At 43.9% G+C, this 25,384-nt stretch overlaps 1 protein-coding gene across 2 annotated transcripts in view; it reads left to right on the top strand.

The window, feature by feature from the left end:
* The window catches only part of PAX3 (paired box 3), a 61,669-nt gene that overhangs the window by 17,483 nt on the left and 18,802 nt on the right, over window positions 1–25,384 (top strand). For both annotated transcript variants that reach the window (XM_072344408.1, XM_072344407.1), the window contains exon 5: window positions 20,601–20,806. In XM_072344408.1, coding sequence (XP_072200509.1) covers window positions 20,601–20,806 — 206 coding nt within the window. The remainder of the gene's footprint in view (window positions 1–20,600; window positions 20,807–25,384) is intronic.

Genomic DNA, 25,384 nt, shown 5'->3' with positions numbered 1-25,384 from the left:
ACTTGCATAATGCGTTACCGTCGGGGATTAAAATTGTGTCACAGTGCATTTCTGAACGGTGCTAATTAATACTAGCAGTTAGTATCAAAGGAGTTCTATCCAACTGTGCACACCATTGTGCTTGTGGGCAAGAGAGGATAGTCCATGGTTTTGGTGATTATTGAAATCATGTGATGATTGTGGTGGGTGTGTGGGGAGGCGTGTGGCTTGCACCAGTTTTGTCCTGATGTGAGTGGGGCTGTACCCAAACCTCTGCCTGGCCCTGACATTGCATCGATCCCACAGCCCTGCTTGTGCACATGGTACGTGCACACATGGACGATGCATCACTCCCTGCAGGCATATCACCTCTACTCGTGTCTCTGAGCGTTGTGTACTGCAGTTTCACTTGATGTGGTTCAGCAGGGCTGGGCTATAGAGCAGTGGGATGTGCTGGGATCTGTAGGAGAGGAATTCCAATGACGCGGCACGTCTTTCTCTGCCTGTAACAGTGTCACACAGCCTAACGGACAGCCATGTCTGAGTGTGAAGGACAGAGGTTCCAGCTGGATGTGCAGGGTCAAAGTTCTTCACGTCCTGATGAGTAGCAAAGCCCAGGACTGAGCCATGCGGGTCGGCAGTGGGAACCCTGCACAGTGTGGGTAGGGTAACCCTCCCAGCAGGGTGCACACCGGGGGAAGCTCAGGGATGTGCAGTTTTAATGAGAGATCCTTCTCTGAAGGATGGGGGCTGAAATGCAGTATGAGCTTCTCTGGGTGCCTGCACTCCTGCAGCCTTCTTACTTACAGGAGATGCTGGCCCGATTCCTGCCATGAATGCACTCCTAGGCACTCTTACACTGCACTGAGTATAGCTAATCCTCTTTCATGGGGGGATAACTCTGCTGCAATAAAACGACCTTGTATTTGTTAAGTAAGTTATTATTTCTGTGCAAAGAGAAGCCTGAGTCTATAAATAATAAGTCAGAATTTATAAAGAGGACACCTGTGAACTTCTTGTTTCTGTATACTGGCATTGTGGCTGTAATTGCATTACAATGTATGCTAAAGCTGCTCATTTTAATTTTATATCTCGCCATTTTAAAGAGAAAATAGAAGACTCCATAGGTAGGATTAAGAAGCTGAGTAAGTTTTCCTAGTGCAGCTTCATAGGCTTCAAATGGGCAAAACCGGGCAGTCAAGCAAACGGAATCCCCCAGGGCTGGAGTTCTAAAAACAAAGTGTCTCGGGCCTTTGGGCAGTGAATAACGCTGAGCACCACATCTGAACACTACACCGAATGCATAGCAAAACGTATGTCAGTAAGTAACGTAGGCGCAGAGTTTATGATTCCACGGGCACTGCAACGCTAACGCTGAATGCAATGCACCCGGCCGCAGGAAACAAACGGAATCGAATGGTCGAGGTCGGCTTGCCGATTGCCGGCATCTCCTCCCGAAGGCAGATAGAGGGATTTTTTCAGCGCTATCCGGAAACGGCACCATTGCAACAGTTTGTGTGTTTGGGCTGGGATGAGGAGGGAAAGCTGAAGCGAAAAGATCTGCTTCTCTTTTGTGAGACGGAAGGAGGAGAGGATGTGGCCGCGGCTCCGCGGGGTCGGTGCCCGCCGCACTGCGGGAGCTGCCCGCGTTAGCGCGTTCTGCCGTACGAACTTATTTCGGGGTGTTGGTATTTGTTTACCCGTGTTTGTTTGAACTAATCGCCACTCGGTGAAAGTCTGCGCCTGCCCTGCCTCCTTCAGCAGGCATTTAGCCGCGGTGACCAGTCAGGCATAAAAACGTGCTTATCTGCAAATGAATGGCAGCTCTTTGCTTCATTAAAGCCTCTTTCTCTTTTGGCACTCGCATTGTGACCCTTTGATATTAATTCAAAGGGCAATTAAAGAATGCGGCCCATCTTTGAAGTAAAGCATTCAGGGCAAGGAATGGGATGAACCTGGGACTCTGATGGACTGTGCGCATTCAACAGGCCCTTTCAAGGCAGTTTGAAGTGACTCAAAGAAAATGGGCAGGAGAAGGTCAAAGAGAAAAAAGGGGCTAAAGAAACAGTCTGTATTTGTTCGGAGTATTAGCCAAGCAAACTGCAAATAGCAACAAAATGAAACAGTTAATAGAGCAGCCAGACAGAGGCATGTCAATCACTTAACTTGAACAGCATTGGGCTAACCAAGGCTTCAGTCCACTGTGTTATCTAATTATCTTGGGAAAGCCAGTAGCTGGAAGTAATGGTATTGTATTTCTTTCTGCTTACTGCTCAGAAAAGGTGATAAATACTCACTGCTTCATAATTATTCAGCGTATATACATAAAGAGTGGTGGGTTGGTGGACTGGAGGCAAGCTGCTCCTGGAAAACCAACAAAAAACCCTTCGCGATTAACCTGGGGTGCAGAATGCGCACATTAGCATGTTTCAGAATCTTGTAAGGGTTTGCATATGCAGTGAGCGAAGGCATGCATGGTTTCCTCTGGAACAAACCTTAAAGACAAACACATTTACGAGCCTAGGAGAGCCTTTTTCTCTTCTCCCCCAAATGCAGTTTTAAACCACATATAATGTTAAGGGTCAGACTTTAAACCACAATAAACAATGAGATTAAGAGCTGAGGCTGCAGCTCTGTCTACTTAACATATGCTCTTGTACCTAAGTGCTGTGGCACACATGGTATGAGATTCCTGCCTTGTTTTGCCCTAACAGGGTAAATTAAGGACAAAGTTTCAGATTTTCCTTACAATTTTCTTTGTATTGTTGGTTAAATTATCCCCATGGGGCTTAATTTTCCACTGGCCTGGATTTATGCGTACAAAACAAGTACACAGTTTTATTTGCACAAATGGCTGTGCCCATAAACAGTCATATTTTAAGGTCCTGGCATGAGAAGGGATTCCTGAGTTTATCTTCACAGTTGCACTGAATTGTTGTCATTAGCAAAACAAGGAACTAACACCGGCTCCAATCTCCATCCAGCTGATACAGGGAATTGTGTAATAACAGAAACATGGGAAGAAGTGTGTGCTGAGAACCACCTTGAAATGCGTTTTACAGCATTACTTGCCTACTTGTATCTTTTGAAACACATAATGGATTTTAGTTGGAAAGGGCGGCTGCTGAGCCCTATGGGGAAAACCTGCTGGAAGGATATTGGGGTTCGGGTGTGCTGCTGCCATTACTTCTGCATGAAAGCTTTCATCTCTGGCACAGTCCTGTTCTGTGAAGTCCCACTCACATTAATACGCCATCTTACATGGTCGGGTGGTGCTTTTGGGTTCACTGGGCATAACACGGTAAAGAATTGGTTGCAAAAAAGCTCTGCACACATGAAATGGACAACATACAATATGATTGAAATCGTTAAAAAAAAACTTCATCAACAGCTGGAAATGGTTTACTATGGGGGAGAAAGAAGAAATCGTTTCTTGTCGCTGTCGTTGAGAAAACAAAAGCATTGGCACAGTCAATTAAAAATCACTTTTGTTAAGATCTTGCATGCTAAATTTTAACCAGAGGGACTTCTTTTTTTCCTTTCCTTTTTTTTCCTCCTGGCTACATTGCACCCTCCTTTGAACTGCAGTCTAACAAATAATCTGAAAGAGTATTTAGTGTGGTTGTGCTTGTATGAAGGGCTCTTCCATCATACAAGCAGAAATGTCAGATTTTCTTTTATGGTGGCCACATTATTTTTATTAAAGGAGGAGAAAAGAAGAGGAATTCCTATATGCATCAGCCATAGCATAGTTTCAAAGCTATATATTAGTAGGAAAAAAAAAGGCTCTAAATGAACACTTCACTGCGTAAGAATTCCAGCTAGAATAACTGCATAGAACCAGTGAACTCTTCCTTATTTTGCATGGGTTCCTCCTGGTGTCTGTAGGGTTTTCTGTGTAGTCCATTGAAGCTAAACCCATTGATTTTTTGGTTGGTTTTGAAAGAGTTTGTATGCAACCCCTTAGGGGAAGAAGTTAATATTATTAAAGCCTGTTGAGGATAAAGCTTTTTGAGGATCCTTCTAACCATATAATGGCTGATGAAGTATCAGCAAATCAGCTGAAAACGGAGATTTCTTGAAAGGGCATAAAACCTTAGCTGGTGCAAGCTGCCTTGTCTCATATGCCAAGCAGCGCTTGGCACAGGGCGCATAGCTGTGGTTGCCCTGGTTGGTGTCGTTTGCTGGCTGCTCTGCCCTCAGTATCTCATGCCTTTGATTCTAAGCTGTTTCCAAATACTATTTAAGCCACTTGCTGCTGCTGCAAGTGGGAAGTGCTCCGTCCTAAATCCCTGGTAGGAGCAGTTTTCAGGAAGTGTTGCTGTTTGTACCAGAGGGGCTGCTCAGCTGTTTTTTGGTAGCATACCAGTTCAGTAGGCTCTGATTTAAAATTTGTAGTGGAGGACTGAGAAAGGAAGCAACACCATTTGTGTCATGAATGGGGCAAATAAAAGAAGGCTGGATGAAGTCATTTGAGCTGGGCTGTAAGGGAATTATCTCATTATCCAAAGCCTAAAGGCCAGTTTTTGGAAGCTACGTGTGGATGGCAGCCTGTGTCAGGTCCTTGCCAATGTGGATCCTGCTGAGCTCCAGGGCAGGTCACCCAGCCGTGGGCACATACCTGAACTTGGTGAGAAGGTTGTTTCCTTGTTCAGAGTTGTGTGTTTGACCTCAATCCAGGCAGTTTCCTGAGGGACCTGTGAGGTGGGCTTCCCGAGGCAGGTTTTCTCATTTTTTTTTTTCTCTTTAAGTCTGGAGAGATTTGTCCAAAAAAACCACGATTTGAAAGTGCTGGTGGAAGAGCTGGCCCTGGAGTCCTGCTTGCCCCCTAGCACCTGCCCAGGGGGATTTCTGGATGCTGGGAAGCATGGCACTTCAAAGTCGGCTTTCCCACCATCATTGCCTCAAACTGAGGTCTCCTTTGCTCCCTGCACCAAGAAGTGGAACCCAAGTGTTCCTTCCCACACAGGCTCCTTCCTTTCCCTGTACACAGTTGCCTGATGTGCCCTGCCATTAGCTGTCTTCACTGAAGATCTATTAGTTGGTTATGTGCATAGAAATTTTTAAAGCAAACCTTATATTTTAACTGCATTTTGTTGGCACTTTTGTGAAATACTGTTGCCTAGCAAAAAAACAGAGCAGCTCTAAGAATATAACACTGTAATTGCTGAGGCTATGCTGCATTTTATAAACAAAAATAAAGGCTAGCTTCTTCATTTTGCTAAAACCCCTTATTTGCTGTGTCCCAGTGCTCCTTCCAAGACGGGAGGCCTCTCATTTGCTGGTGTTCCTTACCAGCCGCTGATTGCTGTAATGCGATGTGTGCGATGTACACTTGATACATCATCTAAGCGCTGGAACGCGTTTGCTCTTTGTGCGATCCCTCAGCCCTGATGTAAACCAGGCAGTAGTGCAGCAGTTCCTGCCATAATGTAACACGATTCCAGGAATTAGAAATTTCCATCCTGGAATGCACTGGGAAGTAGCAGCGGGGCTGGGCTGGCAGCAGGCTCTGCCCTTCTCCGTGCACACGATGTGTGTAGATATCTGCTAAAAGCGCGGGGACAGAAGGTACGAATTTGTGTGTGTGTATATATGTAACTACAAAAATAAATACACGCTTCTTTGTGTAGACAAATTACATTTCTTCTTTCAAGAGGTAAGTGTAAAAATTTCAAGCGTTGGCTGGAAACAGGCGCTGACTGCCTGAGCAGAGGGGCTGATCCTGCTGCTGTGCAGTTGTTTTGCCAGCAGCTTTCAGGGCTCCCAGTGCCGTGAAGTTATCTGAAAAAGGTTGTGAGGTTGTAGTCGCAGATAAGTCTGAAAAGCAGTGCATAAAAGGAAGCTTTTCAGGATGTATTATTGTTCTTGGGGCGATTTTTTTTTTGCAGTGTCGAGGCACTGGGGTACCATCGGAGGCTTACAAAGCTAGAAAACAAAGAACTAAACTCCAAGGTATTTTGTGTAGACTGGAAAGCGACTAAATGAAATAAGCATCCGTTATACACAAACTCAAATGAGGACAAGTTAAAAGGACAAGAGAAATGCTAAATAAAACATGACCAAAATTAATTATTACTAGAAAATAAGTTTTTTCCACTTGCAAACAATTGACAGGGTTTAGGAATCAAGTCTGGGGTCAAAGGGTCTTGATGGCCAAGTCAAAGGGCACTCAGAGATGTATATTAATGCATGTCAGCTCCTAGATCCTAGAGTCAAGCAGTAGTTCATAAAAGAAACAAGGCATCTTAAGAAGAAGTGTTATTAGCAAACGTCAGGTCAAAGTTTATCTTTGGGTCAGTGTGTTCTGGAGGGTCACCCATTCAGCGCCGGCTGCAGGCCGTGTCCTTAGAGCTGCCTTACTGCAAGGTGTGAAGGGAAAACACAAACATGAAGATTGAACCAGAGAAACTGAATGGTTTCTTGGAACACTTTGCAGAACTGAGACTTAAACCGAAGCATCCATAATGGGAAAAGGAAAATGGGGATTGATTAAAAATTGTTTTTGTTTTTACCTTTTAAAATGAAAAGCCAGAGCATCCTTTGGTATGGGCATAGAGGATACTCTGCAATGTCTATCAGGGACAGATGTCTTTCTTCTGAAAGAGTTGACATAGCCCACGCCATCCCCTTTGATGCAGGGGAATTGTAAATCCCCCCACGTGGTTCCTCCTGGATGCTGTGCCTCTCCGAAGGAGCGTGCTGACCAGTTTGTCCCATTCACAACATCACTGCTTTCTCCTCTTCCCACCGCCTCGGCTGTGGGAACCCCGGAGCCCCGGGCACAGCGGCTGGGACGCAGCACAACCCCGCAGGAATGCTCCCGCTGTGCTGGCGCACACAAAGGCTGCCTGCTTGCTTTGACAAGCCCATGCTGCAGAAAATCCTGGCGATCCTTTGTGCTTGGTGGTGTTGACTTGTTTTAGTTCCACGCTAAGATGCTCCCCCATTGAACCAAGGAGGGGAAAAATGTGGACTAGCGTTCTTTTAAATGCTGTTGTGCTGCCGTGAGGAGGCACTTTGCTTGACTTGCTGAAGAGGTTGGTTTGAAGGTTGCAACTTGGTTATGCTTTGAGAAAGAAGAGCAAAGCCCGGCTGTATGAATAATAACTGTGACTGTTCACTAAAGCTCATTATGTTGATGGTGAATAGTGATTAAAATACAATGTGCAGTGATAATTGGGAGTTTCTGAGAACCAGTGTGACGACAAGAAGCAACAGGAGTGATTCCCTGTTAGGTTTTCCTTCTGTGGTGCGAGTATTGTATTCTTGATTTCTTACTGTATATAACATTGTGCATTGGAAAGTCCTGAGCTCCAGAGATGTCAGTCAGTATAATGGAGAGCCCTGATGTGCTCGTGCAACAGCAACATGCCTGCTGCTCTTTGGAGCAGGGTGGTTCCAGCCCGTTAATCAAATCTTTGGTGCTTCTTGCTTTCTGAAGTTCGTGTCATTAAAGTATAGGAGGAAGGTCTCAAGCTTAAGTCGTAGTAAACAAGTTTTAATTTTTTTTTTAGATGAAATACATTTCCTGCCTGGCCTTGGCAACTGGACAAAGCAGACTTGGGAGCACGTGATGTTTGTTAGGAGTTTCCTGTCTTCAGCTGAGAGTCTCAGCTGGAAGCTGGGAGAGGACGTGTACCCATGCCAGGCTCAAGATCAGAGGTTTTGGGAGAAGAGTGGAGGGTTGTTGGATTTTGGGGTGTTGAATTTTTGTTCTTTTTGTTTCTCAGCACTCGCTGAACCTTTCCAAGAGTGGGAATGGAGAAGAAGATGCTGTGGGGTGGACATGAGCTCAGCTCTGCTCTCAGGCAGTTGCTCCAAGGCATCCTGAGTGAGTGCTGTGACCACATGCTGGTCCCTCTACAGACAGACACTCCCCTCTCTTTCCATTTTTTGGGAAGGGCTTTAACAAGATTTTATTTTTCCACTAGCACAGAACAGGGTGGGGAGGAAAGGGGGGAGAAAGCCTGGAATGAGAAAGTGAAATGAGGAGAAGGGGAAATATTCCTGTCCTCACCAAGCTGCAGCCATGGTCTGAAAGCATGAAATGACGTGAATTAGAAACATGCCCAAACGACAGAGCAGCCGAACCTTCCTGGTATAATCTGTCATGGCTCCACTGAAGTTAATTTGAAAGTCTGTCTGTTCCTAAATAGGTGCAAAGGCCTTCCAATGAATTGCGTGTTACCATAGGAAATCATATTAAAGGGAATGGCATTTTAGGAGTCTGTAAGTCTTCAGTTTTAATGGTAGCAGCATTGAGTTCGATATAAACATCCAAAAGAGCTTGCAGGATTGACTTTGACTTTGCTTGTGAGTGTGTATCCGTGCTGCTAACCTATGAGTTTAAGCCCTGTAGAATAGCTTGCACGGGAGCTGTGTGCTGGGCACTGCTGGTGGGGAGCTCACCCGCTCCATGGAATGGGCTCATGAAACCAGGAGCTCAAGCAGCCTGGTTGGTGTGATAGCTCCTTCAGTGCATTGGTGGGCTCAGAGGCTGAGGATGGGCAGTTTGGGTCCTGCAGGTGCTCAGCAGTGTCGAGAGGGCTCTGATTCTATCTCCGTACCTCTTGTCAAAAATAAGAAACTAAGTCCAGGGGATTTATAAGAAAATAATTAGGACCTTATCTTGCTCCTAATTAAGCCAATGGCAACATTAGTTTACTGCAAGATGATGCCGATTATTGTCATAAACAATTACTTTAAAGGAGGAAAACAACTGCCAATTAAGACAAGCATCAGAATGACAATTTTTTCCACTGTACAGAGAATAATTTATGGCCAAAGGATTACTTTTGAAATTGTTTTGAATTCTGCTCTTTAGCTTATTAAATGAATCCTTCTTAGGAACTTGATTGCTAATTCACTTTAATTTAAAAAAGCCCCACTGTCTTCTTTGGATGTAGGCAGAGCCCTCAGGGCTCTATAAAGCTGTCAATATGGCTGTTAATTCAGGATTTCTTTTTTCCTCATGGCTTCAAGCTTAATTGTAAGAGTTGGGAAGATGCCATGGTTTTGGTTTGCAGGAACTCAAGTGTCTTAAGGGTTTCAGATCCCAACAGAAGTAGTAGGGACTCTCTTCCTGCTGCCACCAGATCAAGTTGGAAAAGCTGCAAAAGCCTGAGGAGAAGCAGGAGTCTGCTGGCAGCAGGTCCCACCTGGCTTTCACGCTGGAATTGGAGGTGGACAAGAACCAAGTGCCTTTGTCCAAATGTCCCTCAGCTTTGGGTGGGTCTGGATCCAGATCAGAATCTGAACTTTTAGTGCCTCAGGCTCGGCCCTAATTGAAGCCATACAAAACCACACATTTCACATGACTTTGATGCAAAACCATAAATAGGCCCATTTTTAAAATTCAAAACAAAGTCCAGGCTTGCTTAGAAAGATCACAAACCTTCTGCTGAACCTCAGTGGTCCCAGGTTGTAACAAAAATTCTACTCTTAAATTTAATATTATTCCTGGAGGAAAAGATGCTCATTTTCATCCAGCTATATGTGTGACTGCTTGGAGACAGACAGTGGTGTCCCACTCATTGTGTATTATCTCAGAAGATTGTCTAGGCTTTCCTCATGCAGACAGTGGTTGTAATCAATGTCCTTGTTTTAGATACTGATCGCAGCGGTACTCATATAGATTTTGTGTCCTATACAGAACAACATAGGAAGAATTCTGAGCAGTGTGGGACTGGAAAAGCAAAGCAAAGGTGAACCATGGAGCTACTATGAGATTCTGTTTTGTTAAGCCACTTTTGCAAGCTTTTTTTCCTAGGCAGTCTAACCGCAAATCGAATCTTGGTATTTGAATTTTGCAAAGCAGAGCAACATGATGGTTATTAATTGTAAGGGCAGGTGCAGATTCTTCTCTGAAGATCACAGCCTGAGCTTTCACTGTGAAGTTACCCACTCCACATATTGGCTAACCTCTTCATATGGGATGATATGTGTTAGAATCAAATAAATGTCATCCAGAGCGCAGCCTGCGTCCAAGTTTGTTTGAAGGGTTTTATTTGGTATCTGCCCTTAGACCAGGATTTGGAAAATCTAACTGGTGTGATGAAGATACTTGTCAGCGAAAACCTCACAAGTGTTTCCAGGCCATCTGTTGCATGGGCACTTGTTGTTTATGTTGCTCTGGTAAGCAGGATCCCTGTTCACCAGCTCGGGAGGGCTACCCACACCCATCTTAAGACCAGGTGACGTCAGCGAGACTGGATGTGGCTCTCACACAGCCAGACCCAGGCTCCCACATGATGAACAGTTGTGTGTCCATCTGGGAAAGCTCTCTTCTCACACATTCCACCAGAGAGCTATTCAGATTCTCCCCATTGCTGTTACTGGGTGCTCAGCATCACGTATATAACCCTTTGTGAGCAGTGGTGCTTGCATCTACGTGCAAGTGGAACAAGCGGAGATTGTGTTTGTGGTGCCATCACACAGGAAAGCAAGATGAAGCAGGAACCAGAATTTTTTACAGCTAGATAGTTAACACAAAGCTTGACTCGCATCTTTTTTCATCTCTTCCCCTCCCCTTGTAATGCTGAGGACCTATGGGAAATTAAGAGAACCTTTGGATAGATGCTATCAATTAATCCTACTGCTTAGCAATTGAAGATAGTTTCATAGAGATCAAAGATTGTAGCTAGGAAACTGGGCACTATAATGACTTTTCTGAATGCGTGTGTTTGCAACTTGGCAAATGTGCAGGGCCATTTTTACTGTTGTGATAGAGGATTTGCACTCATTTTGGAGGTTAGGACCATCAGCTGTAATTACATTACTTTTTCAGCATATGAAATGTTAAAACTGCCCTTTTTTTTCACTCCTTGTTTTCATGCTAGATGATTGCCACCATCGGTCTTAACAGGTATATGCCGTGTTTGGCCGTATTGTTATTATGTGGATTATGCACTGCTGTGTGCTCATGCACATGTGCATGATCAGCTGAATGGCCCAAAGCAGCTTTGCATCCGTAAGACTTAGAAGTGGAGCCGATAGAGCTAAGCTCCAGCCTAACTTTTTATCACTGTATTCAGACTTCTCGCAATTTTTAATTTATTTAAAATCTTACCTAAAACTTTTGAGGAAAATCGCTGGATCTTTTTGGCACTGAGGCAGAAAAAAGCTGGAAAATGGGTCATGTGCTTACAGCAACTCAGACCCTGCAGTTTTAATTATTGGTAGGAAAAACAAACAAGCAAACAAGCCCCATAAACCTAGAAATCCCTCCTGGCAGACTGTACCAGTAGCTGTGCGGCTGCCGTGGGGTGCAGCAGCAGCTGGGGACAGTGGATGTTTGGGGAGCACCTTGGGAGTTATGGCTGAAAATACAGGGAAAGTACATCCCAAGAAAAGGGAGCTGCCTTATGCATTATTTTATTTGTCCAGATTAGCTTAATTTGCACCTTTCTGGGGAAAGTTAGTTAGCCTGTTTTCCTTGGGGAGTGCTTAAAATCATACATCTTTTTAAACCAAGTGCCAAGGTGGAGCCTTCTGAAATGATGCAGTGACCACAACAGTGGGACAATTCCCTTTGGCTTGATAATGCAAGTCAGCAGTGTTCTGTGCACAGTGGATTGCTTGCTTACCCCCATGCACACATTCTCACTGTTTTAAATCTCTGTTAATATCAGCCCCTTGGCTTGTTGTCAATACAAACTTTCTCACTGTGATTTCTGAACAAATATTTCTTTAAAATAAGTAACATACGGGGTGGGAGAAAAAGAAAATAATGAAAAAATCCACATTTTAGTGTCCAGGCACAGCCTGCAGGGCATCCCTGAAGCAATCCTGCTGCTTCTGTTCACGTCTGGGGGGAAACAATAACAAGTCAATGCGTGTATGGTGCAGAATTTGGTGCAAAAGTTACCTTTTCAGTTTTTGGGGCTGCAAATGATTTGGAGAGACAACAGTCAATTTATTAATAATATCTGTAGGGGTTTCAAAGCAGGTGATGTAAGTGTTAATATGTTTAGTCAAATAATTCTTGACATCTCTACTATTAAGCATTCATCGTCAACCATTGTTCTTGTGGGTTTTCAAGAGCATCTGTCAACAAGTAGTAAATGAGGCCAAATGTATGGCAATTAAATATGGCTGTGGTAGAGAATAGGTCCCTTTCCCTATAGACCGGACAGAAGAATTGTGGGTTTGCTTTGGAAATTAAGCTCCTCGTGTTTCTTTTGAATAGGTAGCAAGCTGTATGCCTTCCTTCACTGTTAGCAAATTGAAGTGTTAATGTCTTTATGGTGCCATGCGTGTGCAGAGAGGTTTTCTTTTTCTCTCCAAAATATCAGTTTTCTCAATGTCTGCCTTAGGAAATGTCTTGCTTTGTCTACCCGGTGTATGTATGATGGCACAGTAAAGCCAGGTGGCACTTGCGAGCTCTGGTAGCTGCTGTGAGGTTCATTTGCTCACATTTCTCACTTGAGAGGACTGTAGTGTCGACATGGAACGGAAGCTACCTACAACTTGCTGTGTCAGTGTTGTTTTGAGTCAAGGACAGTTTAATACAGGTGCTAGAGCTATTTGAAAGGTACAGAGAATGTAATAAAGTAATCTCAATCCACACTGCCTATGCAGTGAGAGATTGCTGACAGCTCAATTATTTGCAGTGCTTTAACTCCGTAGTACAGTCTCATTATTTACCCAGAAACTCTTTCATTTGCTTTATTTCACTTCTCAGCTGACAAATTCCATCTCCCGGGACACTCAGTGTTTTCAGCCTTAATTGATTACCAGTCAGCTGATACTGGCTTGAAGACATGCTGCCAGGCCTTTCTTAGTTTGTTCTGTGAATTGTGTGAGAGAGATGTATCCTCAGTTGGATTTGAGGATTTCTGTTTCTTTCACCTTTTTGTTTATTATTATTTTAATTATTTTTGGTACATTTAGGAGGCACTTGTGTTCATTTGTGATGAGCCCTTTGGAGGTTTTTCCTTGAAAACTGATAGTGATATTTGAAAGAAGGCAAGATGTTGCAATACTTGAATATGAGGCTCGTGCTTTCAGTGTTACAGTGGATGCTCCCTGTGGGAGGAACTGGAAAAGCCCCCGTCTGTAGGAACTCATGAGCTCCTGGAGAAAGTCATCAGGATGTGTTAGTGATGACTCTGTGCTTCTCAGAGGTTCCTCCTCTCTGTCAGCAGAGGATATTCAGGGATGGTCTGGAGTGACTCAGAGTCCAGTGACAGAGTTTGTCCTGGGCACTTTGTTATGCTCAGATCAGGCACTGTTATGGCCCTCTGTGTGAACTGCTTTCCCAGTATCTGCTAAGACTGATAGTGAGATCGAGCAAGGGCAAATCACACCTGCACCCAACTTTGTCCTTCTGCCAGTGGAAATGCCAAAGTAATCCTTCACAGCTGGCGAACAGAAACTGTGCTAACAGCAAGGTCTGGCCTTCATGAGAAACGTTGATGTAGTTGAACGCTTCCTTAGTTGAGAAGCTTGAACCCTTCCCATTGTGGATACCAGAGTTTAAAACCACAGGGCTGGGCCCACAGGTTACACTGGTTTTACCAAATGGCATTACTTCTGGTTTCTGGTAGTGCAGGTGTCAGTGTAGGACTAACTGAGGGATCTGTCTTCCCTGACATAAGCCAGGAGGGGAGGACAAAGTTTTGTGCCCTTCCTTAGCAGCTTCTGTGAGCGTTAGGTGGTGTGCAGGCACATACACTGTCTGCACAACAGCTAATTGCAGTTCCTTTATATTTAGTTTGCAGCATAAAATAATAATTCCCAGCACATATAAACAGCGATGAAACTACAGAGTGGGATCAGCCCACGTGCAAAGCTGCCAAGTGCTTTAATATTACTTGTATCAACAAAACAAATCTCTTTTTAGAAGGGGTGGGAGAATAAGAAGAGATTTTTGTAGCTGTTGTATTTGCCGTTTCCTCTTCCCTTCCTTTCACTCTAGAAATTCCTTATCCTTTCATGCACTGTTGAGAATTAGCCATTTATTCTTAGTGCTGGCGATGCAGTCTTTGATATTTAAAATGGAATGTGTTCCTTTTTGATGCTCTGTGATTTTGAATGAAGTACATGCTAGCAGGTTAATGGCGCAGAACAGTTAGATACTGGCTTTTTTTCTCCCCTTTCCTTTCCATATTATTTCATCATTCCTAAGCAAAATATATATTCCAAAAGAGACTGTAAGTTGTCTATTGTTTGTGCGGTGAAGTGTTTTCACAGTGCTGTTATTCTCTTCTGAGCTGAAATCATTGAATAGCTATGAGCTGTCACATTTTTTGTAAGTTATAACTGCATCAAGCTGTGCTGACAAAATGTTCCTGCATAACTGTTAATATGCATTGTCATTTTAAGCATGGAACAGTTTAGCTAATGATTTATCTCTTATAATGCAGCACTTGGGGCAGCTGTATGATTTGTCTCTTTAGCAAGTCAAGTAATTTCTTTAACAAAATGTTAAGCACAGATGGGCCATAGGCTGTCAGTTAACCATTATTGTGCATGCATCTGCTTGCCTTCAATGCACTGTTTTATGTATTCAGTCACTTACTTAGGCACAGCTCCCTGAAAAGCGGAACCTACTCTGATTGGCAAATAAAATGTTCATTTGTCTCTTCTTCCTATTGTTTTGTTTTGGTAACACATGTCAGCAGCTCAATTACCCAGTTCATTAACAGCTCCCAATGGACATGATGGCCAACCCCATGATAAGGAGGGCGATTGTGGCACATATGGTCAATAATAGCCTGTCTCTTGGCAATTGTAAATAAAAGTCACTGTTGGCCATTTCCTTTTACTGCAGCTACTGTTTTCCTTTTTACTTTGCTGCACAAAGCGCATTTCTCAATGTGAATCAGTCCAATCAAAATAAAAATACCATCCACTCCTCTCCAGCACCTCACTTATATCACTGCTGCAGCTGTTTTTCCCTTTTTGTGTTGAATTTCCAGCTTGCAGCTCGCAGGAGATGCGACTGCTGTTCGCCAATTCCATTAACCAATTAATTACTCTTATTAATCAGTTTAGTTAAACAGCTACAAATTTTCTCCCCTTTTCTCTCATTCTCTCAGTTAAGACTTCTGTAAAGTGCCTGTGGAGTTTTAAAAAAGCCATTTACGATGTTTTTGTAAGTACGCCCTTTGCAAATAGCAGTGGTTTTCAAAGGGGGAATTGAAGTGTGACTTAATCCTTGTTAGATGAGCGAAATTCATGTCTACAGCACAGGGCTGCTTTTGCGTTTTGCTTCTTGTTTTTAAATATATCATAGTCAAAATGCCAGTAAAAAGGGTTAAAAGCAACTTTACACCTATGTGTATTTCTCATGGTATTAAGCTTTCTGTTGCTTTCTAGCAAGTTTGAGAATTGCTTTTCATGTGCTTCCTGATCTTAATTTTCCACTTTTTTAACAGGACCGTGCAGTACCATTAGCATATTTTATCTTAACCCCACTGGAATCTTTTGCGGCTTCTTGTTGTTCTTTGTTTTTCAAAATTTGCTTTCCCATCAAAGCAGAGGAGTCTGACTGCTAACTGTGCTGCGCTCCACAAGGTGAAATTTGGGGTGCCAAATCTCCCTGTAAACTGGATACCATTGCAGCTTAGGATCCTGTTAAACTTACCAAAAGTGCTTTGGCGGGAGAACCACAACCCTCAGTTTTGTGATGCTTTTCTAAACTTCAGGCTCAATCTCAGCTGAAGGTGCCATCCGGCTGCTGAGAGTCCAGAACTGCTCACAGGTGGTGACCACAGACCTCCAGCACCTGTACCCACCGCCAGCCATGCTCACGGCCACTGCTCAGCCTACACGGGGGCTGCAGCACTGGGGGATTTGTTGAGTGTCAGGCTTCATTTGCCCAGGTTTGACAGGCTTAGAACTGGCAGGCCGTGCCCTTCCTGATGGCCTCTTGCTGCGGTGAGGAGGGGGAGAGGGACCTGGACTCACATTTCTCCCAGAAAATACAGGAAAGCAGAGGGCTGGCAGTGAGATGCTTGCTTGACTCTAGAGCTTTAACTATATTTTCTATGCAAATGCCAACCCGTAGCAGGAGGAGAGGGAAGGATGGTACGGAAGATGCTGGTAGGAAGTAACATCATTGTTTTATTTTCCTGTGGATTTTATTTTGAGGAAAGAAAGTGGAGTATCTCTGGTCTGTCGACTGCTGCCATGCCTGCTGCTGAGGGTCTGCCCCAGTGCAAGTGGGAGTCCTGGGGGAGCATCTGGCCTGGCTGTGAGCACAGGGCTTTCTGTAGGGAGTTCTGGGGTGAGCCTTGTGGCCCAGATCCTGCTCTGGCTTCCTCTTCTTCCTCTCTTTTCAGTTCCTCTGCAACAGTGCAGGGCCCCGGTGTGGGCAGAGGTCTCGCGGGGCCAACTCCAGGTGCCGGTTTCAGGCCGGGGAAGCGTGGATTAACCCCTGCTGCACGTCCCCTTCCCCCGGCCGCCCGGCCCCCCGCCCGCCAGCCCGGCTGCCTCCTTTGTGCCGCCCGCATCCTGCCAGGCAGGTGTCAGAGCCCTGAATGCGGGCGAGGGCCCTGCTGATGGATACCACAGATGGAGCGTGGAAATCGGCAGAATGGGCCTCAGCCACAGGCCATTTCTTAGGACCCAACAAAAGCCTCCAAATAAGTCAACAAAAATCCCAAAGATCACAAAGAGAAAGTGTCATTTGTCATTTGCCGCGGGTCTGTGTGGGGGTGGTGGCCCTGCCGTGCTCCTCCTCGCCTGCACCCGAGCCGACACGCCGGAGGTCACCCACGTCCCCTCCTGCCCGGCGGCACCCAGCAGCGTGGCCAGCACACGGAGGTGCTGGGGCCACGGCCACGGTGCTGGGAGCACGGCCTGCACAGCTCGTGCCGTGTTCTAGCCAGACCCCTGCTCAGACAACCTGTCTACAGGCTTGGAAGAAAGGGCTGTGAAACATTTTATTAAGTGGCTGCCAGAGGAGCTGTGTCATGGCAGGCTGCAGGACGGCGGCCCTCTGCCTGCCTCTGTGCAGCGCGGTGTGCTGCATCTATCATGTATGGTTTTTAAATGGTTGTCATGTTTTTGTTATTTAATTATTCAAATGAAATGTCTTGCTGAGAGGAGAAACAATCCAGGGAATGACCTCTTGTGCATTATTTTGTCATTTGGTTTTTGCCCCGACACGTCTATTTACAGTGTTTGGAAAGCTGATAATTGCAGAGCTCCACGTGACCTGTGAAGCCGAGCGGGACCTTCCTGCTGCTGCTGCGCTAACCAGGATGCAGCCTCTCCTCAGGCCACCAGGCAGGTCGCAAGGGGCTGCGGGACAAATGATTGCCCTTTAATGCTGTAATTTCTTCCTTAATTAAACGTCACGGCTCAGCTACTGGTGGTGCTTTGGGCTGCCGCCCCTGTGGTGCTCCATGTGGGGAGGAGAGCAGCTGGGATCCCTGCTTACAGCCTGCAGGGTTGGAGTGCTCACACTGCTAGGATAGCTGAGAAGGTTAGCCATACACAAAGCGTGGGTCTGTGAAGGTGGAAATAGCTAAAAACAACCGCCTTTTCCTGTGCTGAGCAGTGTTATGCTGTGGAAGCTAGTGCCCCTGTTAGCTCAGTAAGACGGCTGTAGGCAGTGGCTATAGAGCTGATGGCAAATAAACACTGCAAAGGCTGAGGTTTGTCCAACTTGTGAGCTTAGCCACTGCTCTGGTAGGCTTCTCACCTATATAGACATTTAATAATAACATTAAAAAAAATAAGGACAGAAACTTCCTTAAAACTAATGCTATTTAAAAAGGCTTCACAGGAAATTTAGCCTGGTGCAGAGACACGCAGTTACCGTTCTGAGATTACATTTGTCTGATTTTTAATATTGTAGATCAGCCATGAGAAAGGAAGCCAGTTTTCAGTAAGGCTGCTCCTAGTAGCCAGGAATGGCAGAGGTAATACTGACAAAATCAGATGGGTATGAAAGCCATTTAACTGGATATGTATTTTCTCCCTACTTGAATTTCATTACTTTATCTCTAAATGTTAGCATTTGTGTTAGACACGTTATCTGGACTCTTGCATGCTTTGTCCAGTGGGTTTTCTTCTGGCTGGAGTATCTTTGTGCATTTCATATAATACTTACTGTAAAGTAAAGCTGAAATGAAATCAAGCCAGCTTCTTGTTCTCACTGCCATGTGAACAGAAGGTGCAGGGAAACTTTGTAAGTTTTTACTAAATCTTTCTGAAATCTTTTTAGAAAGATGATTATAGTCTTCCTGGTACCCCCACCCAGTTAGTTGAAGGTCTTGAGGGCAGACATAGAGCAATAAATATCCACTCTAAATTGTGCCATTTAAGTCAGTTTGCCTCACTCAGGCACATGTAGGTGCGCCATGGGTATCTGGGGCAACACAGGGAAATGATCTCCTTTAAAAGTCCTGTGTTTTCTTTGTTTCTGAACCAGGAAGGCAGGTGTCACTGACTCACTAGGGTTGGGTTTCCAACTGAAGATTTGGGATTTGCCACTATCTCAATCTGTTGTTTATCCTGGGGTGCCCTAGATTTGCAACTTCTAGAAGGAATGAGCTTCACCTACTTGGGATAGCATGTTTGTGCTCCTTTCCTTTCTTCATGAGAGACAATATCCTCCAGAACAGCTGGATTCAGTCTTATTTGGGGTTAAACTTCCACACAAGTAAGACTTGGAGTTGGATGTTCCCACTGTGCATTTTGATAGCTTCCACAGAAAAGCCTCTCGGCTAGAGCAATTATTTTCTTTGTATGTATGGAGAAATTCATAAACTCTTTGGTGGAATTGTCTGTAAAAGCACTCTTTCTTTCCCATACTGTAAGACTAAATAAATAGATTAGGCGTATTAGCTTGAACAGCTTGAGTGAAATTGGAAATGGAAGATAGCTAAAATTGAAAGAGGTGAAGGGTTTGAGCTGCAGCTTGAGGAACAGTGGTTTCTGTTCTGGCTTTGTGTTCTCAGTTACTTTCAAATAAATCACGTTAAGAAGATTATTCTAAATCAATGTCTCTATCAATAATTTATTTGGAATTACTGAAGGAGTAGAAGCAGTGCTTGCATTTCCACAGAACAAGCAGTTTCATCATCATTGAGGAGTGTCTGCCCTCTTTAGGTGGTTTTCCTTGAAGGCTTGGGGAGGAAGGAATACTTGTTGCATGGGATGCCTGCAGATGCAAGTGAGAACAACTGGCCTTGGAAGTTTTGTGTGTGTGTGTGTATGTGTGTGTGGTTCATTACAGTTTGTTAGAGAAAGAGAATGTGGTTCGGTACTAGAAGAGGCTTTGCTGCCCTTATCACAACTGTAGCTACAGGCTCAGCCTGACGGCTGTGGATGCTGTTCATTGTCAGCAAGGTTAGGGCAGTGCCACAGGGCTTTGGTGTAGGGGCTACTGAATGTGGGGTGAGTGCTTGAAACATGGCATGCCACTGCATCCATGAACTCCTGTCAGCCTCCAGTGATGCCAGGAGGGGCTTGCTTCCTGTGTGTGTGTGAACTCATGCCCACTGTGTCTCCATGTGTTCCTTTGTTTCCAAAAGATTAAATGAATTACATAAGGTGCTAAAATAAATAATGCTTGTGAAGCTGAATCTTTCAGTTTTCTGCAAGGGGTGGTAGGCCCTGTCTTGGGAGTAGATGTGCTGTACATGGTTTGTTTCTTGATGACCCTCCTTAAGCACCAACTCGGGGCACAGTAAGAGAGACCTCTGGTCCAACACCTGGGCTGGTCTGTGCTCACATCCTGGAGTGGTTCCTGAAAGCTGAGCCATTGGCACACACCTGCATCTGCCTACAGCCATTGCCTGTGCTGGGATGCCTTCCAAGCCTGGGAGGAGTAATGGAGAGCTGTAAGGCAAAGGAAGTGAAGTCGTCTGTGTGTTGCAGTTTTGGTTGTTTCGTGTATCTCCTTACTTTTGTTGTTGTTGTTCATTTGTTTTTTGGTTTGTTTTTTTTTGAGTTAACACTTGTGTGGGCTGTCCTAGGGTTATTAGGTGGTCCTAAGGCACGCAAGTATGTTGCAAATGAGCAGAAATGCTTACCTGTGCCAAGATACACCAATACCAGAGTGTAGGACAAAAACTACACAAGACATAAGGAAATATTTGAATACGTAGGAGAATTCCTTTCTTCATTGCTGCTCCCCACAGCTTTGCTGTCACTTCCATAACCATTTCAGCAATAAGGATTTACTTATAGGTCTGTAGGGAAAATCTCATGCACGTGCATCTGTATGTTTAAGTTGCAAAGCGCAACACACTGTGTGACAGATGTTTATATCTGTGCAGCAGATAAGGGAAGAAGGCTGCACTGATGTCTGATTAGATGAAAGAATTGCTCCAGGTTTTTAAACTTGGAAATTATCGGAGTTAAACTGAAGAAATTGATTAATACATTCACTCAAAAAGATTTCTAAAAGTCCTTGTATATTTTTGGGTCAGGAAAGGGTGCTAAGCTGAATTGCTAATTCTTTTGGTTGGAGCACACTTGCACAGCATAACATTTAACTCTGATTTGTTTCTCCATTTATTTGCTGTTTTGAAGTTTGCCAATTCAGTTCTGAGTCATGGAGATAAAGGCACTTTTTCAACATAAGATATCAGCAATGCATCATTTTTTTTTCCCCCTTCAACTAAAGCTAATGTTTGATTTTTATTTTTTATTTTGAGCATCAGCACCCCAGTCTGACGAAGGCTCCGATATCGATTCTGAACCAGACTTACCTTTAAAAAGAAAGCAGCGTCGCAGCAGGACAACCTTCACAGCAGAGCAACTGGAAGAGCTGGAAAGAGCTTTTGAGAGGACACACTACCCTGACATTTACACTCGGGAGGAACTCGCACAAAGAGCCAAACTCACGGAAGCTCGAGTTCAGGTATGAATGTAAAGGCTGCCTAACAAAGGGAAATTCCTATTAATGTGACAGCCCTTTAATATTCTCACACGATCCTGTTCTAGGTTAGAAGCTACAGCATGTGCAGCCTCAGGGGGTTTTACATCTGTACATGGACAATGATTTTCCAACTTTTAAAAACAACAGCGTAGTCAGCCTTCACAGAAGAAGGTCTGTTATCCCAGTTTGTTTATTTTATGCATTTGACAGCACTCTGCATATAATCAGTTCAGCTGTTGTGCCAGTTTATAGTTATTTAACTGATTTCGTCTGTTGTAGTTTGGGTCTCTCAGGCATTAACAGAGGAGAGAAAAACATTTAAAAAGGATGTGTTTATAGAGTCATGCAAGTGAGCACGGTAACTGGTACAGTATCTACAGCTTACTATTAAGTTGAATTTTGAAGTTGACTTGATTTAAACCTTTAAATCTTCTATACCCACTGCCTGTTTAATTCAAAACAAAATAAACAGTCAAATGGCTGTTAGGTCTTCACAGCTTCATGCTGATCTGTTGAACAAGTGCTGGAGGAGTAAATCATAGAATTGATTTAAGTTAAAATAATAATAAAATAAAAATAGAAGCATGAACCTGGATTTTCAGATGTCTGAAATTGGCAACTAGAAGCCAAATAATTCTGGAATAAACTGGCTCTAGGAGTTCAGGTTCAGATGAAGACTTGCTCTGTTCACAACACAGAATCGTGTCCTGTGAGATGTCTGGTATTGAAGGGAGAATTCTCCGATGCTCCTTCGTTAATTGACATCCATGAGTGATTTGGAAAAGAGTATCCGGTTTAAATCAGTCCAAACTGCTGACAAGAAAAAATGAGTGGTAACTTGTGCACTGACCAAGGATCCAGGTGAATTTGGCTGCTTTGGTGAAGCTGTTTTTGTGGTTTGACCCTTTGAAACTCAGCCTGAGGCATTCAGACTCTGCAAACTGAAATAGGCGATTCAGAATATCCCTCTGACCCTGTGAGACAAGCATGCCTATTGTAGCCTGCCTGCATTTACTGGGTATCTGTCTTGAAGAATCCTGACTTTGTCAGTTTTACCTGCTAAATGTTTTTGCAGAGGACTTCAGACCAAATTTCTTGCAAGTGTTTGTTATGACTGTGAGAGAAAATCAGATGTATGGATGAATTTGTCTGGAGGGCAAACTCAGTGGTGCATGACTCTCTTCTTAAAATGTTTATTAGGTATAATGCTTGCAAAACAGCTTTGTATCTAAACTTGGGCCAGGTAAGACCAAATCAAGCCCTGGAAATCATCCACACACAAGCATAATAAAGATAGCTTCCTACATACGTCCCCTTAGCAAGACAAACTGGATGTAGGATATGATGGTTTATGTTAGCTTCAGTGGAAAGATACGATAAAATGAAAAAGACCTTGTTCGTGTTTTTCTAAATCAATGACCCACAGCTAGAAGAAAAGCAGAACTCTCATTAACATAACAGCTGTCTTAATGTGGCTTTAACCCTGTGACTTTTTACATTCCTTATGGCTTCCTTGGTTCCCTTGAGACGCATCTTGTCTCACACCACTCCTATGATCTATAGCCACGCAAATTCCCCAGTACCTCTGACATATGGATATTTTGCCTAACCCAGCATGGAAGAAAGTTTCCAGTCAATCAATGATTGAAACAGCAGAACAAAACCTTTCTGGCTTAGAGATGAGCCGGAGTTGAAGTAGCCAGCCTGTGGGTAGTTTCGTAGTGCACTCCATCTGTCTGGTACCCTTGAAGGGCTGGCAGAGTGTTTTAGCAGTGGATTAAGGGACACAGGATTTTCCTTATCAGCATTCAGCACCTCTCTACAGCCCCTTAAAATAGCCACCTATGATGGGCATGAAATAAAAGAGGACCTGTGAAAGGAAATAACCCTAAGAGACTTGAGCCTGAGAGTGCTGGAGAGCCATACTGATGCAGCATTTAAGCTTTCTTAGTCACATTTCTTTTTTGGTAAGAGTATGAAAGAGATCAGAGATACCAAATTTTATATGGATATGTATACAAAGACCTCTTTGACTGCTACTTGATTAAATATTGTGTGCAAGAGCATCTTGTACTCTTTGCAGCCCAAATCTGGGTGAGATTTGAACATTATTTTTTTTCTCCTGAGATTTTCTATAATGATTGATCTCGTAGGGTTGTTTTACATTGCCTTCGATATTAGCTAATTAATTCTTAACTGATTATGACAGAACGAATGAGCTATTCTTTCAGCCCCTCCATGTTTTGCTTTTTCTAACTGCCACTCCCGTGCATCCTCCTTCCTTCTATTCCTGAGGTAATCTCCGAACACTCATGAAAGGAAGAGTCTTAAACCTCCCAAGCATCTCTTTTCTCACTTTTTCACTGCTGAAGGGTGGCCAGGCACGTGTTTCTAAGCAGGCTGGTTGGAGGGGGTGGGGAGAGCCACCTCTGGGTTGAGATCAAATTTAGAATGTTTCAGCCCCTAAGGGGAATTTTTTTGAAAGCTATGAGCAACTGAAAACAGACTTTACACTGTTAATGTTATTTGTGCATTTAAACTGTGGGGACAGGAAAGGCTTTTGGGGTAAGAAATGTTGAAACAAGCTCCATGTTGCAAGAATCACAAGATGCATAACTGTAATTATCACGAGTACTTAAGCACTGTATGTAAAAAGAAGTTTAAACTCTCCCTCGAATTCCTCCTACACTGACTTTGTGCTCCAGGACTCTGGGAGTCTCTTCCCTAGTGTTTGAGCCTACATGTCATGTGGAAACAGGACAGCCTCTGCTGCCTCTTCTAAGGGCACCTGGTTCTTTTCTTCACGTCAGCTGTATCAGGAAGGGAAAAGTTAGTTGGTGTTGTGCATTCAATGTATATCACTCAAAAACTTAAGGAAGGTCCACCAGGCCTGGACTGGCCCTAAAAAAAAAAAGTGATCCTCTTTAGTATGAAGTTACAGCTTTCCGTATTGTGAATTAAACTCATAAACTTCCAATAAAAACTCATTAAGCCATCATTAAGTTGCAGTGTTAACTCTTCAGGTCTACAGGCCTATTTTTACCGAATCAACCTGGGGGCTAATTCCAAAAGTGAAATTTTCTTCACTGAAGATAAAGATCAAAGGCTCCTTCTGAGCTTCAGAGAAACACGGTTACGGTTTCTGTAGCAAACAATACATAAGGAATGAAGTGGGTAGTGTCTCCTCCGGCCACTTCTGGATTCCCATACCAGGCTTATTTTAAGTCCTGGATGAACCGGGTGAATTTGGCAGCAGCGTGGGGCCTCAGTCTATGGGCTGGGGATGGGTTTGTACATTCTCTTGTCAACCCTGTGGTAAGCTTTTGTAAAAAGCTCATCACAGCTTCAGTAACTAGAAGTCCTAAGGGCTCAGAAGTCTTGTGCAGCCAGAAGAAAAACTGTATATTTTTACTATTTTAGAGAAATGATTGCATGTTGGTTAACTTTCCTGTTCACTGTGACGTGTGGAAAGAGAGAGGGTTTGGAGAAGATAGAGGAGGGAAAGGGGAGAGAAGCAGAGGTGACTCTTAAGCTGCCGGTATGATGTGAAAGATCTGAACTCCAATCTCTTAGCTTTAACAGTCTCTTCTCAGTAGCAAACAGTGAGAAGCATTCACTGGGAAATCAGGGGAGGAAGGACCTGTGCCAAAAAAAATCTTTATTTGCACTCAGCTCCTCTGGAATGGTTTGAGCTCGTGCTCCAGCTGCATGGTCCTATGGGGAGATGGGGCAAAGGAATGTGGGATGGATTCAGAAACATTCGAGACTTCTCAGCAGATCTTTACAGATATTCCTGATGTGGTTGATGGAAAATTTACAGTGCCTCTTTTTCAGGATGTCCCTCTTGCATCATAAATAGGATACAGAAAGAAAATGCTGTGTGCATTCTTGTAACAGATAACCTTGCAACTGCAGTATTATTATTAGTTCTTTTCCTGAGGTAAAGCAGAAATTCATATGGATAAATTAGCCAACTACAAACATGTGCAGGCCCAAAAAGACATTTATAAATATAAAGGAGAAGAAAGGACGTGATGTTGGATTCTCTTTTTGTGATCCCTACTGCCTGTGTACTCTAAAATTAGTGGTGTTTTAAGTTAGAACTACGCAGTTCATTGTGCTTATTAGTGGATACTGCTGAGTTGCAGAACCGCTCAGCTGCAGTGATTTAAAAGTAGTTGTGCAGGACGGAGGCAGTAACATGTGAGAGCTGAGTGTGTTGGATCATGTTGGGAGGTAGTTGGAAGTCTTCATTCCCTTCATTATTTTTTTTGTTTGTTTGTTTTTGCTTTTTGGAGGAAGGAAGAGGTGGGAATATGGCAAGGAGGCAGGTATGTGGAAAATATCAGGAGGCAAATGGGGGGAAAAATGGCCCTTTGGCTGAAATGAGAAGTACCGCTAACAATTCCTCAGTCTTTTGACTTTGCATGCTTTTGGCACTTACGCTTGCAATGGTCAGGGCTGTGTTTTAACAAAATATCCACGCGTTTCCTGCAGAATTCACATCTCAGATGTTTTGTGCTGGTGGTTTAGAGATGTTTTTCCCTTAAAAGCACATAG

The sequence above is a fragment of the Excalfactoria chinensis genome, chromosome 9, assembly GCF_039878825.1.
Source record: "Excalfactoria chinensis isolate bCotChi1 chromosome 9, bCotChi1.hap2, whole genome shotgun sequence".
NCBI classification, from domain to species: Eukaryota; Metazoa; Chordata; class Aves; order Galliformes; family Phasianidae; genus Excalfactoria; species Excalfactoria chinensis.
Note: the sequence above shows the minus strand (reverse complement) of the source record. Positions and strands in the feature narration are given on the sequence as shown.